The following is an 18,880-nucleotide window of genomic DNA, read 5'->3' as shown; positions in this document are numbered from 1 at the left end:
TTAGCATTGGTGATGTTAATGACCCACATTTTGCTGTTGATTCTGATGGGTAACAGTTCAATAAAATTTATTGATTTTGATCGTTTAAGTTCTCCAAAAATGTCCAGTGGTTCAGAATAATTGAGTGCAAAACTTTTTGAGTAAGTAATTTCATAACCAAAACACTATTTACAGATACAAACATGGAAATTATCCGCCTACAAGTATAATTTGATTTGAATCTAACATCAAAAGCTTTTATTAACGTATTTGCATATCAGTGTCATAAACACAGTGTTTACACAACAACTTAATATAAGACAGTGAATCTACATAATATCAATACAAACTGCTTGCATACGCAAATTGTTCTAGCATTTTCGTGTTAATCGAAATAACAAACTAAAATTTACAAGTTTTATTGATACACGTTATTTTAACATGATTTTCGGAAAGTATGGACAAGTTTCCATAAAAAAAACGCAAGTTGAATCTATTTTTGGCATCGTCCCAGTGATTCGCAGCTTTGGCGCTCCAATAGGCAATGATAAACACCTCACCGAAGCAATTTAGGATCAATAGGCTTCTCTATTTACTATATGCAGCTAATAAGAGAGAAATTGTCGATCTCATAGCATCGCGGCATTGTAATCCGTGATAGTCGATTAGTCCGCATAGCTTGAATCGCTGATTGCTGACACTCGTTTCCCCAAACAAATAAGTGGCGGTTGGTTAAAATTTTGAGGGTCGGATTATAAATGAACGCACAACAAACGAACCATAAATTTAGCTGATTGTTTCGGGTTTAGGACAAATAATTTTAAACGTTTTAGTAGTTGAATTTCAAGCACAAGGGGCGACAATTGCTCGACTTGTCTCGAATGTGTGACAGTGTCTGCTTTGAGGATCGCTAATTGGATTTCCTAGGCCAAAAATGAAGAAAAGGGTAAGGTTAGATCTAAGAGTTTAAGCGGGATTAATTTAGTGCGAAAATCGCAATTTGTTGAAATTCAATTCCACTTGGACGTTACTAAACGTGTTCAAAATTATTTGTTGATTATTTGAGATTATAGTATATCTTAATCCTTCAATGATGATGATTTTTCTAGGCAAGTTAATAAAATAATCAGCAAGCTATTTTTGCACTAAGCGTATATTTTTTTAATTAAAACTATTCGAAATCAAAAATGTTCAACATCAAACACCAGCGTAAAAAAACAGCTCATATTTAACTAAAAGTAACTAGAAATCTGACATCTTATTTAAATTAGGAAAAAATATTATTTTCAACAATGTTACGAAAGATCATTTTAACACAGCCAACATACATGATATGAGAGTTTATTTTTTTTATCATCAAGCTATTAAACTGTAAAACTGACTTCGAAACTAGCGAAGCTAGTACAAAGTACATGAATTCAATTTTATAACTCTATAAGTAGAATTCCAGCAGGTGCAGTATTAGATAATCTACTTAAGACCTCACTTGTTTTATTAGAAGAATGACAACTGTCAAAAACTGTACTCCCTAAAGGTAAAAAAACTATAAATCTCACTGGGGAAGTAGGAAAATCATTACAAGCACTTTTATTGTATTTTATCTCTACGAGTGATATTTCAATGGTTGTGGGGTTGGGACTGTCCAATTAAAACATTACTTGGTCCATCAGCAGAATGACAACTGACAAAATGTGTTCCATGAAACTATTCAACTGTAAAACTTAGTTGGCAACTAGCAAAGCCAATATAAAGTACATGAATTCAATTTTATACTTCTATAAGTAGGATTTTAGCAGATCAAAACTACTCACCCACCAAACCACTATCAAAATTTGCTTCTTGAAACTATTAAACTGTAAAACACCTGAAAACTACCAAAGTTAATATAAATAAAGTACATGAATTCAACTTCATACATCTATAAGTAAGATTCTAGCAAGTGCAGTACTAGACTCTATTTAAGACCTCACGTGATCTATTAGAAGAGTGGTAACTGTCAAAATCTATGCTATAAAGTTATGAAACTATAAATCATATTTGAAAACACTTTTATAACAACTTATAGCTCTATGAGTGGTACATAACATACATGAATTCAATTTTATAAATGGGATGTTTAGTTTTAAGACCTCACTTGGTTTATCAGAAGAGTGACTACTGTCAAATCTATATCATGAAGCTATAAAACTGTAAATCCTATTTGAAAAGTTAAAAAGTGAGTGGTATTTTGAAGGATTGTGATTTTTGACTGTCCAACAACGTTTATTTAACAAACGGTGAAGAAAAATAAAACTTTGAACTAGCAGTCCCAAAATTAGCAGTTTATTAACGATGACTGATACATATTTCTTGGATTTTTATGCATTTGAATGGTAGGTTACCTGATTTAATGCAAGGAAAAGTTGGAATTTTCTTAAACTACCTCCAAAGCTGAAACATTAAGTAAACTCAGTTTAACAAGGATGTACCTTAGCATCATCCATGATCTTCTAACTAGTTTAATTTGACGTATTTGAATATCAAAAGATACATTTAAAACACATTTTGCTCTACCAACATATTAGATAATCTTAACTAAATTAATATGCAAAGATTGCAAAACAGATTGACGCAGTGGTTCAGTCCAAAATGTTTGTTGAAGCCTAGAAATGCCTTAGAGCGTGGCTCTATCACATTTTCCAAGTCAAGAGGTGCATTCCTAGTTTAGGTATTTTGCGATATTAGGATGAAACTTTACGGAAACGGTATTTCGCCCGAAACTTGTTATTGTGTATGTTACGAAGTTCACGATGATATAGAACGTTTCAGATGGTTAAGGTTAAGTTCAATGTACAATATCAAAATAACTAAAGAAAATAGAGCAAATTGTGAGCCGGTTACAGTTTGATGAACATTATTAAACGTGGAAAATGGTTAAGCAACAGTACATGGAAGCTTTATCGCCGGTAAATCATAATCCATCAAACATACCCGAAATGTCAACAAATAACACAATTGATTGATTAGAGTTTGCCAAACGATGAAATCATTCCAAGTGATTTGGTCCGAAAAATAACGAATTTAAATTTTTCCAAATTGTAGACAAGTGGGAGATAACTCAATCTCAATCTTTTTTTAGTTTCAAGTAGTCCATAATATACACAGATATAAAGCTGAAAAATTAGATCACAAAAATTTACAACCCATGTGTGTTGCGCTAAGGGACGTTAAGTTTAAAGGGCGTCTTTTTCATTCGTGCGTGATAAGAATAATGTTGTGGTTGGACAAGGATCTCGTGACTAATTCCAGTTTGAATAAAATGCCAAAATAACATTACTGTTGAAAAAATGTTTGGGTGATAGTTATTATAAGTAATGTTTTGCTGTAGTTTGGAAAATTAATCACAATTTTAATAAAGTAAAACAATGCTCAAAATTGAGTTTAAAAATTTCCAACATTAAAAATTTTCACCTTGTTTTTGAGATCTTTATTACTAGTTTTTAAGTTTTTACAATGGGCCTGTCCCACAATTTTTTTTTATTTCATAACTTCAAGCACGGATTGAAAATATTATACCCGTATTTTTTTGTTTTCAAAAATATTAAGTCTAAATAGAAAAAAAATGATGATAAAAACTACATTAATCTCATGTTTTAAACGCCCGCCGTCGGTGACGTACTACACTATCAACCAATCAGCGACAAGAAGTGAAACAGATGGCGTGCAACAGCCAATAAAATCGCCCAGAATTACGTACGTCACATGCGCGCCAAAACAGATCTTTTAAATTTAATGGACAAATTCAAACTAATGTAGGAACATTTACGACCATAATTTTTTCTTCAAGAATATGAAAAATTAGTTTTTTGATCCTATTCTTTCGATTCCAGTCATTAAAACAAAAATTTATGATATGTGGGATAGGCCCATTGTCTAAATTTGATTTACCTACCAATTTTTTAAAGTGTAAACTACATTTTCATTTGACATAAAAATCCATTTAAACAATAACTCAAAATCATGATATAGAAAATTTTATGGTTGTCTTATGTTACAGCAAAATATTAAAAATCTTTCCATGGATTAATTTTTCGATAAACAATAACTGCTAATCCACACAAACCAATTAATTACCTTGAATTATCTAGTACATACACACCTTATCAATAAGTTTTAAGATAAAATTCATGTGGTGTAAACTTTAAACTTATCGTTTTAATGATTTGATTAAAAATTTTTTATTTTAAACTTTGTTATAAACCGTTTAATGAGTGCGTTATAAATTAGGTCAGTTTTATCGACAAAATTAAAATTTGTACAAACTGGCCCACTTCAAAGCACTTTAAAATTAACGACACCTAAAGGTAATTCTATTTTTAGGATTATGGATGATTACTCAGGAACAGGTTGCGATTATCGGGCTTTAACTTTTAAATATTACAAATAACTTTGTCTGCTTTGAAAGTTTTTAATTTAGCACTCAAACAGAAAATTGCTACAGTCTTCCCTTTTCCTTAAATCTAAATTGGGCAACTTATTTTTAAGAAAACTCCTTCGTTAACTTTTTAAGGATGTTCGCCAGTCTGGTTGATTCTCAAAGTTTTATGAGAGACTGCTAAAAAAAAGGTTTTTTCTAGTAAAAGTACAAAAAATTATTTAAAAAAAACTTAATTACGAATCAATACTGTTTAATACTTATATCTTCACACAAATATAAATAAGGGAATGCCATCAAGTGTCACAGATATGACTGATTATGTAGGCAGCAAATAATATAGTCATGTTCGGGATTAAACAGTAATTGAAATGAATTGTTTTGATCGTGTTTTTTTTTTAATCAATATTAATTGTATTCAGTTTATTTGCTGTATTAGTGTTGCTCAACTAAATGTTAAAAAAAAGTAGTTTATTAAGTTTGTTTATAAAAGACACAAACTTTTGCTTTACTATAAAGCACTTATTTGAAAGTGAAAGCTTAAATATATTGGAAAACATAAATATGAATGTTAAATAATAGTTCCTTCGGTGAGGTTTATTTTATTAAGAATCTTTGAATTTGTGTGAAATTGATGCCATGTAAACATTCCTAAAAATAATATTAATATGCTGTTTTAAAGTTGATGTGCTTTTACGTACGAAGCGGATACAAATGTCTTTTTTTTTATTAATGTCTGTTTAGATTTGTTATTAGTTGTAAAAATAATATTTAAAATTGTGCTCGCTAATTAGCTAAAATTTATATTTAGAGATAAAGATTCTTGAACACAAAAAAAATAAAAATGTAGAACAGTTTTTCTGAACTGTGTTCAAAAACCATTCTCTCCAAAAAAATTTTTATTAAAATCAAATATACTATAATTATCGATAATTATAGCTAGTTTTGAATTGGCATCACCAAAACCAATCACAAAGATAATAACACATTGTTTTCCAAATTTAGCTCGAGTTAAGTAGAATAAAAACTGACAATAAATCAAACTGTATGCAAAACCACTAAAAATAGAAAATTCCTGACATTTTAATACACCATACACTAACAAAAACGCTTTGTTAGTACAATTACTATTGTAATTGCGCAGCCGAACATCAAACAAACCTAAAACTATCATCCAATCAGATCTAATACATCATTTTAACTGCTGGTTTAGATCAGCGGCACTGAAACGTTAGATTTGTGTAAACATTGTCATATCAAAACTGATAAATTTAGACTGTTTAACTGCAAATTCTGTGCATGACAATAATAGTTTCCAAAAAAATTTTTATTGTATCAATAAAGTTAGATTATCTTATCAAATCCGTGTAAATCGTGGTGAACTGGTCCAAACTTAGTCCGGTCATCTTTGAAGTATTAAGTTTTATTACCGAATTTATAAAAAAAAACAATAACATTGCGGTAATCTAATCAGTTAGTATAAATATAATAAGCAAGATTACAGGTTACTGACTGGTTAAATTTGAAATTCAAAGATTTAAATAAATATTGTGTCAAAAATTTCATTTTTTAGTCATAACTAGTAAATAATAAAACAAGATTTTTTTGTATTTGTAGCTGTTAAACCTACGCAAAGTTACAAACGTCCTTGATCATACTAATTAAAAACAATCGGTTGTTAATATTGCTGATAAGATTAGTATCTTAGGTGTTTTGTGTATCATAATCGAGTCGATTTAATTTCACGAAAATTCTGCGAAATAAGGTGATATCACATTTAATTAACTTCATTATTTTTCAGCATATTATTAAAAATTATGGTTACGGTCCTGGAAGATAAAAAGTGTTGCCATTTCTATATAGTACTTAGTTCAATTATTTCACCTAATTTAAGGTCCTTTGGTATAAATATGCCTTTTGCTGTGCATTGGAACCCTTCTGGAGCAAAATAGAAAATTGGCAAAATTGCACTTTTTGCAAAAATTGTTTTCAATTTCTGAATGATTGTGAACTTTTCTATTTAAATTTCACTAAAACGCCGTTAGAAAAAGGATAAAAAAACTACAAAATTAGCCAAAACTGGCCTCTCTAGCTCTTCATGTTACCGAGATATTAAATTTCAAAAAGTAGTAAAAAATACTCCTAATTCTTTCAATTTTTTTGAAATATGAAAAAATTTTAAATTGCTTTTTTAGTACTTATTTCACCTAATGTAAGGTCCTTTGGTATAAATATGCCCTTTGCTGTGCATTGGAACACTCTTGGAGCAAAATAAAAAATTACCAAAATTGCACTATAACTTTTTTATTTGAACTCTTATAGATTTCACTAAAACGTCATTAGAAAAAGGCTAAATAACACTACAAAATGAGCCAAAACTGGCCTCTCTAGCTCTTCATGTTACCAAGATATTGAATTTCAAAAAGTAGTAAAAAACTACTACTAAAAACAAAATGACACGAAAATGTAGCCGAAATTAGAAATTTTTGGGCCTATCTGCCAAATGGGTTTTGCTCAAAATGACTATTTTTAACTAACACGAATCAAGTGTCTATTTTCCTTCAACTTTGGTACTGGTCATTTTTATACATAACCCCCTAATTTCCGAGAAAAAGTGCAAAGATATACTGTTTTAAGGATAGTCTCCGACAAAATCGCATGGAAAACCCACTTGTAGTGATCGGATCACATTTTAAAGCACATTTTTGGATTCCTCGTTATATTTCCTATCTGATGAATCAGTCAGGGAGAAAACTGTCAGAAACCAACAACCAAAATAGGTTTTTCCAATTTAACACAAAAACACAGTATTTATACGTTTAAAAAAATCTAGCCAAATATCATGTGATTTAGATTATTAGTTTTAACTTAATAAACTTCCATGTTAGAAATCTGATTGCAATAACGAAAATTTATTACTGGCTGGTACTAAAATAAACCCATTTTGTTTGTTGTTAATTATGACTTTATTTTCATATGCAATTTGATTTGTTTTATGTACTGTTTTTGGCAATCGTTCCAGTTTGTATGAGATTTACCCAGAAAATTCGTTTCAATACAAGAATTTAAAAAAAATACAAAAAAAAGTAAAATTACACTAAATTTTTACACATACATATAAGAGGGCTTAGGTGAAGTGTAATCTAATCATCCATTAACTTAAAAGACTTTCTATAATCTACATTTAAGTACACTTGTTTTATAAGTGGACAGCAAAACACTTATTTCAATTCAGTAATCAAGCAAAAATAAATTACGACGTTTCTTCGAATTAAATATGATAATGGAGATAAAGTGAGTTAGTAACGTTATCCCTGAAGCTTCCACTATACAATCCAATTAAATTAAGCCACAAACTAAGATTCCGCTAAAATCCGTAAAGACTTTTGTCCCATTTTTATCCCCGAAAGTACAATATTTATTTAAGATAAGCGTTTATATAATTTTTCTTCGCAGTGGAATAATCACGATTACCGCGTTGTTGTTATATTAATATCCTATAGATTTTGATAATGATATAATAAGTACCTAATCATGAAATTACTTAGTAGTGCTGAAAATTTAATTCGGTGTCTACACATGGCTAAAATCTTATCTTTATTTTTAGGTGCATAGTACGTATCAAACGGGCTAGTGTTTGGTGAATTGATTGACTTGCTTGGCATATTAAAGCTTCTTGTGTTCCCACCTTAGTTTTGACGACAAACAGTAACTGGAAACAAAAGACGCCTCGACCAATTAATAACAAGACCCAACCTAATCGATGAGCTAATTATCAGTGCAGTCACATTTTAATTATAGACTGTATGCCACAATGGAAGACTCCATTAACGACGATTTTTATAGTGACCTAGCCAGTTTATGTGGAAACGAAACCGTGGAAAATGGTAAGTTATTGATCTTTAACTCACTTACAATGTCACTCTTTTAATGTAGAAAAATAACTAAAAATACTGAAATAAACCATTTTTGCTTCACGACCTTGGTAGAAAAAGAAACAAACAAGCGTTATCCAAAACAGTTTACCAACTTACTGAATTATTTTGGTGTATGGTAAAAAATAAACATCAAATTTAATTTTAACCTCCAGCAGGCTAAAATTTAACAATAAAGTGTTTTGTAGTGTTCCTCGTGTCAAGATAGGGAAACTGCAATAAGTGTCCTGTGTGCTTGTTTCCCTGACATATCCAAGCCGATTTTAAGTACAACTTAAGCTAAGTTGAAGTTTGAATGTGACAGATCAGGTGCAAACAAACACAGTCTAAACTAAACTTATCTAAGCTCTCCTTAAACTCATTTTAGCCAATGTTGGGGAAACGGACATTAGTAACCTATTTTTAGGTCCTTAATTCACTTAGTTTAAGGTCCTTTGGGATAATCATGCCCTTTTTGCAAAAATGAATTTTTTTAAACTTTTTAATGATTGTAACGTTTTTTATTTCAACTCTTATACAGGGTGATTCCAAAGTTGGGGCTTTCCTTTCACCTGCGAATAGGGCTTCAAAAAATAAGTTTTTTTCTCGTTTAATGTTTTTTCGAAATATGAACATTAACGAAGATACAGGGTGTCACAGTTTTACTGAAAAAACAAAATAAAAAATAACTTTAATTTAATTTCAAGAAACTGACAGTTTGTTCCTTATCAACATCAACAGACATAAACAAATACAAAAGATTTCAGCAGCCTTTCAACTAAGTTTTAATAATTTGACAATTTAAATTAAAACAGCATTTAATTTTAAGCACGCATTAAGACGGTTTTTATTTTTTTGCTCGAAAACGCAGCGTTGTAGCAAAAAATAAAGAAAGGGGTTTTATTTTTAGAATTGAATAAGGAATTCAATAATAATTTTTATGTTGAAAAAAAAAACCAGTAGGGTCCTATTTTTTTTCGAAAATGTTTTTAAAAATTATACGCGCGCCACTGGTAAACGCAAGAAAATTGTTGTTTCTTGGAAAATTTTCTTTCCACGTAGCTACTGACATCCACAAAATTTTGTTTAATTACTTCAAGTGGTTTGGCCAAAATCATTAAATTTTTATTTTTTCAGTAAAACTTTGACACCCTCTATCTTCGTTATTGTTCATATTTCGAAAAAGCGTCAAATGAAAAAAAAACCTTATTTTTTGAAGCCTTATTCGCAGGTGAAAGGAAAGCACCAACTTTGGAATCACCCTGTAGATTTCACTAAAAAGTCATTAGAAAAAGAATAAAAAAAGCTACAAAACTGACCAAACTGGCCAAAACTGGCCTCTCTAGCTCTTCACGTTACCGAGATATTTAATTTCAAAAAGTAGTAAGAAGAGACTCCTAATACCCCCCCCCCCCTCCATTTTTCCAAATTTTTCGAAGGTTGAAGAATTTTAAAGTGCTTTTTTTGTACCTATTTCACCTAATTTAAGGTTTTTTGGTATAAATATACCCTTTGCTGTGCATTGGAACCCTCATGGAGCAAAATAAAAAATAGCAAAAATTGCTCTTTTTACAAAAATGACATTTTTTAATTTTTTTAATTATTGTAATTTTTTATTAGAACTCTTATAGATTTCACTAATACATCATTAGAAAAAGGATAAAAAACACTACAAAATGAACCGAAACTCTGAGCCGAAAACTTCAGTCATTTTCATTTGCAATTCTAGGCTGGTGTCCATCAATGTTTGATGGAATGTTATGTTGGAATTCAACACCTCCTGGAACCATCGCAAACCAAACGTGCCCACTAAGTGGAAAAAACGAACCAGAAATCCACTTGGCTTTTAAAGAATGTTGGGAAAACGGTTCCTGGTTCGTAAATTCAAAGAACAAAACCTGGACCAACTATGCATACTGCTCTCAATCGTCTGATAAAGATTTAGAGGTAACTCTATAGTCAGTGAATTTAATTAAAAATTGCTTAAATGTTTATTCAGTTTTATAGATCCATTAAATTTCTTTACATAGTAGGATATTCGGTTTCATCTGTTGCACTAATAGCATCAATAATTATATTCTTTTCCTTCAGGTAAGTGTGCAATATCAAATACAATTTCTTCTGTAACATTGCTTATTTTAGGATATTGAGATGTCCCAGAATACGCATTCACGTTCAACTATTCCTATCATTTTTACTGAACAACATATTGTCCATAGTGTGGTACACTGAAGTTGTGTCAAACGTTGAAGTAACCAATCACGATCCGGTAAAAACTTCTTTCAAAAAACCTAATTTTCAATTTTTAATCCAGTTTTTCAATTTTGCAGTTTTGGTGTCAGTTTTTACACATATCTAAAGAGTATTTCATGGTAGCCAGTTACATGTGGATGTTCTGTGAAGCACTGCACCTCTATATTGCTTTAGAACTAGTTTACTTGAGTGAAGAAAGAACTATGAAATGGTTCTATGGAATCGGTTGGGGAGTGCCTGTGTTAATTGTAATCATACACAATGCAGTACGGATTTTTATTAGCAAAGATACTGGAAGGTAAGGCTAAAAACCAATTTGTATTAATTAACAATGCTGTCAAAACGCCTGGGAAAATTGCATTGTCCAGTTTATTGGAAAAATGCGTATGTTATTGATGGAAGTCATCAATCAAAAAACTGCCTATAAGGGGAAAAGCTTTGGCGAAAATTACCCTTACGCTTGTATATTATATAAGTGATTTATTTAGGAATGACATTGACGCACAAACAGTATAAATGGTTTAGGAAGAATTATGTGGTTAATAAAAACACAACAGGAACACTTAATGTATAGATAAAATCACTCAGACTTGATGAAATGACTTAATAATAGTCTTTTTAAGGCTCATAAAGGAATTTATTGCATTTGAGTTTAGTTATTGACCTCGTTAGATAACGAATATACTAAGTTTGCATAAAACTTTTTGGAAACAAAGGAAATAACTTTTACTTATTGTTAGTTCAGGTTTACACAAGTCATATTGGCAAAGTTCAAAACTAGGAAAAATTCTGTCTGACATGGTTTACTTATTTTATATCGGTCAAATCTAATCAATAAATCAAGCTTATTCGGTTTGTGCGAACAGAGATAAAAAAAGAAGTAAAGGAAGCTGTATTCTATTTAATTCCATATATTAAAATACTGCAGACTGTCAAATATTACTCTATGAAGCTGTAGAATTAAAAAAAAAACATGATCAACGTACAGTTCTAAATCATTTAAAGTGAATTTTATAGATTTATGAGTGGAATTTTGCTATGGTTTGGTTGGTTTTGGTATCAGCAAATCCATGTTGTAAAGCCGTTCATTTTAAAGATTTGCAAAGTATAAGAAAGTAGAATGAAAACAAAACTTCGAAAAACATAAAAAAATTCTGGAATTTTAGTTGAAAACTTTTTTCAAACGCTTTTGGGAAAATTATATCATCAAGATTTCTAATTAAATTTTTATTCTTAACTTAATTTTTAATTGTTGACCTTGTTAACACAAAAAATCTAAACCACACTTTTTTGTAATTTTCAGATGTTTTATGGAGCAAGCTAGTCAAAGTACTTGGTATATCACCATACCAGTGGCACTATCCTTAATAGCTTCAATGGGTAAGTTACAAATACCATTTTTACAGTAAGTTATCATGATTGTCTTAAATTTCAAATTCCTCCAATTTAACTGAAAAATAACAGCATTTAGTTTTACATGCCCAATAAAAAAACTGTTTTATCGAAACAAATAACACCCCTTTTTACATGTATGAAGTTTTTCTTGATGGATTTGGTCAACCTTTTGGATCTGGTCGAGTTTCCGGAAATGGAAATTTAATATCCTGATCCGTTTATCCAACAGAAACCCAAACTTCTTTGAGGCGATTCCAAAACAAGGAAAACGTAATAGAATAATAAATAAAATGGCGTGAGGTCATCGCCTGTAAAATACCCTTTAAGTTTAAGAGGATTTTGAATATACGAAAGGATGTTTATCCGGGAAATTAAGTTGTAAAGTGCTGAATTATTAATATTTTCACAGACATGTTGGAAAGGAACGATGTAAACAATATTAGGTAATGGAGAGCAAACTAAAATATGGAAAATGTTGGCTTTGAATGCTCAGATCATTTTCTGGCTAATGACCAATAGTAGGGCATATTCCTCTGATTAATTAGTTGGAGATTCTTTCTGCGAACAGACCTAATACAAATTTAGATTTGCCCTGTAAATGAGAGAAGGTTTGCGTATTTGTTTTCCAGTCTATTTTTACCTTTTCTTTGTTTATTTATCGTTAATTGTAAGTGAACCTTCAAACATTTCAAATGAGGATAATTGATGTGTTTATGTACAGATCTTACCGGGCTATATTTTTTTTATTTGAACCGTGATTACAGGTTTATAGAATTTTAAGCATCCTCTACCTTTATCGTCAATTTATGCTCGCAAGCGTCGACGGGTAAACTGTTGCTCGTTTTATCGTTTACATTATATAGCTGGTGTGGAGATTATCGATTGGGTTAAGAACCATTAAAAAACGAAAATTCTCGAGAAAATAACTGTTTCCATGAGTAATATCGATTATTTATTACAGTTTTCCTAGTTGACATATTGCGAGTGATCCTGACTATTCGCAATCCAAGCTCTCCAAATCCAGCTCCGGATGGGGTCAAGAAAGCACTTAGAGCCGCTTTCATCCTGATTCCGCTATTTGGATTGCAGTTTATATTAATTCCAGTCAAGCCAGATTCGTTGCATCCTTTGTACGAGACTCATCAATATTTCAGTGCCATAATAATATCCTATCAGGTAATTTGCTTTTATTCGTAAGAATAGGAAGATTTTCTTATTTTCCTATTTGATAATAGAGGCTCAAAATTGACTTCATCCATAAGATTCAATAAAGGAAATGTACGAATATGTAAAAGTAAGCTAGTTTTCATTTGGTTTCCTACTGCTTGGCGTTTTTTTTTTGGTATAACTATATTTTTGCACATTTTTTGTTAATTTTCCCTTCCTTCTTAAGGTCAGTGTATAGTAACTAATTTTTCTGTATAAATTTCAGGGATTGTGTTGCGCAATACTATTTTGTTTCGCAAACAACGAGGTTCACCACGCAATCAAACGTAGTTTCCAGAGAACCTTGAGCTATCATTCCAGATCCACGCACTTCCAAACTGGTGACACGAATGGAGGAATCGTTACGAATGGTCGGGTTTCAAATGGGAACGTCATTCCTTTGCTCTCTGTACACCAAACTGAAAAGTAACCAGATTGAATAGGAAAATTGTCTCGCATTTACTTGTCAAAGTCTAGTCAAAACCTGGATAAATCCAGTTTAGTACAAACTGTTCACAAATTTTAACAACATTTAGTAGAAAACAGTAAAACAAACGTGAAACAGTTTAAAAACGAAAAACTGACAGTTGTCAATTTGATCATTCCGTACATTTTTATAATATTTTGATTTGGAGAGAGTGGACTTATCTTAATTATTTGGTTGTTTCGTTTATAAATGTAAGTATTTTAGTATTGAAATTTCGTTAAAAACGTTTTTTCAAACAGCTTTTGTATTAATACGTATTTTTTAATTGAAAGTGGGTATTAGACGTTTTAAAGATAAGCAGATTTACCTTGTATTATCTTCAAACATTTTGATTAATTTCTTTCTATTTAATTATAAACTCTTTTTGTCATAGATGTTAATGAGATTCAACTTTATTTATGTAAAGTATTAGTTAAGTTTCATATAAGACAGTAGTTAGCTTCTTTGAATGTTAGTTATTAGTAGAGTTCGGATTTTTAGAAATTTTGCTTTTTGTAAATTATAAAAGCAACCAAACTTTAACATCTAATGTGAACGATTTGCGCAAAAACACGTCACTTAACAGACTTTTTGATGCTTTTTTTGATTTTTCTTCTTTTTGTGTGTGCTTATTTGCTTCTATTTTTTGAATGGTTTTATTTTCTATAGGTTAATTTACAATTGCAATAGAGATATTGAAGGCTTCTGAGAGATTTCAAGACAGTCTAAAAGCTTCCGTATGCTTCTAGAGCAGTTTAACATCTTCCAAAAGTTTCTAGAATCGTCTACAAGATTTCAAATGCCTTAAAAGTAGTCCAAAACCTTCAATTCTCTTTAAACTGTTCAAACACTTTCCAAATGCACCTCAAGTAGTTTAAAAAGGTTTTAAAACACTACGGGAACTCCAAAATACTTCCAAGCAGCCTTCAAAAACGGTTTAAAAGTTTCCTAATGCTCTTCAACTAGTCTAGAAGCACCCAAAAGATATCAAAACAGTCTCGGAAGATTTCAAAAAATTCTAGAACTGTATCCAAATGCATCTAAAGCATTCCAGAACCTTCAATAAGCTCTTTAAACTGTCCAAAAACCTTCCAAATGTTCCTTAAGTAGTTCATAAAGATTTTGGAAGTTTCCAAAACAGTCTAAAATTTTCCGTATGCTTCTAAAGCAGCAAAAAATGTCTAGAACTTGAACTGAAAAAAAGTAAAAAATGTTGCATTTCTGAAAGAATTTTGTGTTTTTTAAAGCTTCTTTACAGATTTTAGTGGTTTTTTGAGATAAATAATTTAGCTCCCGATTTTAGTGCTTTTTAATCCGAACTCTAGTTATTAGCTACTTAAAACAGGTACCTACAACATTTACGTTAATCTTCACTTATTTTGCAATGTAATTTTTCAATTAATAATGAACTTAGGCAATTCCACAAAACTGCAGCAGTGTATATGTGTTAGAATCATCATTATATTTACAAAATACGTGTAAGTTTTCTTGAAATAGACTGATCGTTTTTGTTATTTATAATAACGTGTAAAGTGGTTTTGATTTATAGCATTTCAATCCATTTTGCGTTAGATATTAAAACTTTTTATATTCTTTGTTAATAAATGTCGTTGACGTAGTATGCAAATTTTAATAAATGTCTTTTAGTTAAATGAGTTGATGATTTCATTTCTGAATAATTTTCCTATTATTCAAGATTTATTGATGATTTTCTTGAAGTTAATTAGTATTTATGATCTAATTATATTATTATAATTAAAAGTCAGCAATTGGAATATTCAACAATTTAAGGGTCAAAACGATTGATTCTAAAGTTAAAAATTGGTTAAATAGTTTTAATATCTAAATTTAGCGTGTAAAAATTACGAAACTAAAAAGTGGTGGATATTTGAATATTTTTTACTCACTAAGTTTGCTTCACAACAAGCAGATCACCCTGTTTGTACATTTTTCTTCTTTGTTCTTATTGGACACTAATCTTCTCTGCTTCCCTCAATTCATCTCCAGATATTTCAAAATATTGATGAATTTTTCAGGTATCAATAAGTACTCTATTAGACAATACGTAGTTATTACCACAAAAATCCATTGAAACATTCAGCTTTATTAATGGGTAAGCATATGGTAGTAAAAGGATGTACTAATATGAATGAATTGGGCGTAAGTAGCGATTTCAGATTGATAATGGAACGGAAATGAGTACGACATTGTTTTACCACCCACTTCCTTAGAAAAACATGTCCCTAAATAAGAAAAGCTGATTCTATAATTATATGTATTTAGTTTCAATATATCTTTAACATTATTGAATTGGATGATACTGCATGAAAACTTCAATTTGCTTCTTAACCTTTCCATGTCATTAAATCAAAGGTACAATTAGTTTTGGCTAATCAGATGCAAATTGTTAGTAATAAAACTGCCGCAAAAGGTATCCATTAATGTCAAAGTAAAAATTACGGTTCCGTTTCCTTATAAATAGACGGTTTATGGCTCCAAAGTTTGAGAGCTTTAGTCGTAAACCAACTTTTCATATCATGCTGGGTAAAGTGCTGATTTCTACTTTATTCCTTCTGATCCCTAACGTAATGGTGTGTATCCACATAATTTGCCCTAAAAACTCTTTGATTTATATGTTGACATTTCCTAGGGATTATCAGACGAAATGCAAGACTTGGCAAATCAACTGCATGGCACTTGCATTGAAGAAACTGGAGCTGTGGAGAGTAAGTGCCAATTTTTTTAGATTTCTGTTTATTTGCTTTATTAAACTTCAGGTGCAATTGACGATGCAAGAAATGGAATTTTTAGCGAAGCTGAAAGCTTCAAATGTTACATCAAATGTTTATTGGCACAGATGGCTATAGTAAGTAGCAGCTTTAATTTAATCTTTCAATTTATATGAAAATTACGATTGTTTATTATTATTCGTAAGATTGACGATGATGGAGTGATCGATGTGGATGCAATGGTAGCAGTTATGCCAGAAGAATATCAGGAACAGTCCGAACCGATTATTCGAAAATGTGGAAGTGTCAGTAAGTAAATATTCATATTCTTTTTAACTTATAAAAAGCAAGTTAATGTTAGAATAAACAGCATTCTGAACTGTTAGTCACAACTTAAAAACTAACCTAACTGAATATTTGCTTAATATAGAAACAGTGTTGCCAAGTCACTTTTTTTAACTTGAAAACTATCAAAATCTTCTCCATGAAGCTATAAAATGACAGAACAGTATTTTCAAAGTAAAAGATAAATTTTTTTCCACTTCTGGGGGAATTATAATATAACCTAAAAGTTGGCAACACTGTGTAAGAAAAACTATTCTAAACTATCATCTTTCTTGAGTTTGCTTTTTATAAGTCTTTTGGTTAATAATTTACAGAAGGAGTAAACGCTTGTGATAGTGCTTGGCTGACACACAAATGCTATTACAAGGAAAGTCCCAAGGTAAACTGAAAAATTGTTTTTGAAGAAATACTAATTTTTTAAATTTTTCCAGGATTATTTCCTGATTTAAAGTCGGAACGACCCAGCTATTTACATTAAAAATTTTGTTTATTCCAGATATCCTTAATAAAATATTCCTCCTGTAGTTCCAGTTCAGTTTAACCCAGTTCCTTTAGTACTATTCTAGTTTCGGAAGATTCTAGAGACAAAAACACAATTTACGGTTCACTGTGCATGTTACTCACCAAACCCAAACACAATAGATTTTCAAGCTCGTAAAAGAAATTTCTGCGGTTTCATGAAAAGTGTAGAAATCCAATGTTACTTAATAGTTCAATAGTTATGTTATTATTGAAATTATCGAAACCACCAAAAATCACTACTCACCTTTAGAGTGATTTGCGGAATTATTAATCTAACGTGTATTGAAATTTGTGATAAGCAAAAAACATAATTTATTCATCTAAACTTTTCCATAAAATAAAAATAACTGATACTAATTGCTGTATGTCATTGAATAATTCATTTTAATGTTAATAGTACCAGAGAACTTGAAAGATATATGCGAAAGGGATTACATGTTAGAGCAATACGTTAATACGATTAAGTCATATTATAAATTATAATTTTAAGTCCTTCAGAAAAGTGGACATTCAGTTTTTTTTTTACAAAAGTTACCTACTTTCTGTAGGTCGTTTCTAGCAGGTTTGATGATTTCGTTATTCAAACATAACAAAGGAACTTCACCGCAATTTTATAATCACCAGATATCTAAAGAATGTAAAAATTACACCTTCAAGGTTTGCCGGCATTTACCAATCGCAGCTTTTTTTCAGTACCATGTAACAAAATCAATAGGGAAAAAGTTCTCGACGATGATGAAAATTTTCAATTGCTGGTCAAACGGTTTGCGTAAGTCAGCGTATCAAATGCGAATCCATTCAACTCATAAAAATGGTTTCTAGCTAAAATTCCTGGCGTTTTGCCTTATGCCGGATTCGATACTGACAGAAAAAGCCAACGACCTTATTATTTATCGGATACGTTTTAGTTATGCTTAAAATATTTTGTAATTTCAGTCAGGTGACTATTGTTCGATTTGGTTGAGCATGCAGTTTCTGTTAAATCAAATTTATTAGTCAAATAAGAGCTTGGAAAACTTTAATCTGATACAACTTAAATTTATCTTTTTCTTTTTCTGTCTTTAATGTGTCATTATGATACATGATGTTCTTCTCTTTCTTCTTTTAAATACAGATATTTACAAGCCCCCCCCATCTGACACTTTGGAAAATTCTTGTAAGGTTAAACAGACTTGTAGAGGTTTCTGGCAAATTTTTAAGAGATTTTTAGTACTATTTAGAAGCATCTGACACCTTGAAATATCCCTGTAAGTTTAAACAGACTTGTAGAGATTTCTGGTAATTTTTAAGAGACTTTTAGTACTATTTAGAAGCCTCTGACACTTTGGAAAATTCTTGTAAAGTTAAACAGACTTGTAGAGGTTTCTGGCAAAATTTTAAGATATTTTTAGTAGTATTTAGAAGCATCTGACACTTTGAAATATTCCTGTAAGGTTAAACAGACTTGTAGAGGTTTATGGAAATGTTTTTTAGAAGCCTCTGACACTTTGGAAAATTCTTGTAAAGTTAAACCGACTTGTAGTGGCTTTTGGCAATTTTTTGAAAGGTTTTTCGTAGTATTTACATACATCTGACATTTTGGAAAATTCTTGTAAGGTTAAACACACTTGTAGAGGTTTCTGGCAAATTTTAAGAGACTTTTAGTACTATTTAGAAG

General features: G+C 30.6%; 2 protein-coding genes and 1 long non-coding RNA gene across 4 annotated transcripts; 2 read left to right on the top strand and 1 right to left on the bottom strand.

Annotated features, from left to right (window-relative positions):
* Window positions 1–583: 583 nt before the first annotated feature.
* LOC145732550 (calcitonin gene-related peptide type 1 receptor-like) lies at window positions 584–15,279 on the top strand. Of its 2 annotated transcripts, XR_014179027.1 has the most exons (10): window positions 584–925; window positions 8,001–8,280; window positions 10,037–10,254; window positions 10,307–10,398; window positions 10,450–10,576; window positions 10,638–10,858; window positions 11,864–11,940; window positions 12,917–13,131; window positions 13,388–14,570; window positions 14,612–15,279. XR_014179027.1 is itself a non-coding variant. In XM_081984890.1 (9 exons), the coding sequence occupies exons 2-9, from the start codon at window positions 8,208–8,210 to the stop codon at window positions 13,589–13,591; spliced, it is 1,227 nt and encodes a 408-aa protein (XP_081841016.1). In that variant the 5' UTR covers window positions 584–925; window positions 8,001–8,207; the 3' UTR covers window positions 13,592–15,279. The 2 variants fall into 2 exon arrangements, 1 of the variants encoding a protein (XP_081841016.1); XM_081984890.1 differs by having other exon boundaries at window positions 13,388–15,279.
* Window positions 13,230–15,827, bottom strand: LOC145732555 (uncharacterized). The gene is made up of 2 exons (XR_014179030.1): window positions 15,535–15,827; window positions 13,230–13,580 (listed from the first exon to the last, which is right to left on the bottom strand). It is a non-coding gene; the product is annotated as an uncharacterized LOC145732555 (long non-coding RNA).
* A 233-nt stretch (window positions 15,828–16,060) lies between these two features.
* Window positions 16,061–17,225, top strand: LOC145732552 (general odorant-binding protein 83a-like). Its single transcript, XM_081984893.1, has 6 exons — window positions 16,061–16,218; window positions 16,278–16,353; window positions 16,405–16,493; window positions 16,563–16,665; window positions 17,016–17,080; window positions 17,133–17,225. The coding sequence occupies exons 1-6, from the start codon at window positions 16,117–16,119 to the stop codon at window positions 17,148–17,150; spliced, it is 453 nt and encodes a 150-aa protein (XP_081841019.1). The 5' UTR covers window positions 16,061–16,116; the 3' UTR covers window positions 17,151–17,225.
* Window positions 17,226–18,880: the final 1,655 nt, after the last annotated feature.

This window comes from Ips typographus, linkage group LG8 (assembly GCF_016097725.1).
Source record: "Ips typographus isolate SLU linkage group LG8, UJ_Ityp_2.0, whole genome shotgun sequence".
Classification (NCBI taxonomy): Eukaryota; Metazoa; Arthropoda; class Insecta; order Coleoptera; family Curculionidae; genus Ips; species Ips typographus.
The sequence above is the reverse complement of the archived record's forward strand: the minus strand, read 5'-3'. Positions and strand labels throughout refer to the sequence as shown.

Bases quoted from the DNA above. Each gene is read 5' to 3' on its own strand.
- LOC145732552 (XM_081984893.1), top strand. From the start codon at position 16,117: ATGGCTCCAAAGTTTGAGAGCTTTAGTCGTAAACCAACTTTTCATATC. The intron at 16,494-16,562 runs GTAAGTAGCAGC...ATTATTCGTAAG, and splicing joins TATTGGCACAGATGGCTATA to ATTGACGATGATGGAGTGAT. The intron at 16,666-17,015 runs GTAAGTAAATAT...AATAATTTACAG, and splicing joins TCGAAAATGTGGAAGTGTCA to AAGGAGTAAACGCTTGTGAT.
- LOC145732550 (XM_081984890.1), top strand. From the start codon at position 8,208: ATGGAAGACTCCATTAACGACGATTTTTATAGTGACCTAGCCAGTTTA. The intron at 10,255-10,306 runs GTAACTCTATAG...ATGTTTATTCAG, and splicing joins CGTCTGATAAAGATTTAGAG to TTTTATAGATCCATTAAATT. The intron at 10,577-10,637 runs GTAAAAACTTCT...TCAATTTTGCAG, and splicing joins AAGTAACCAATCACGATCCG to TTTTGGTGTCAGTTTTTACA.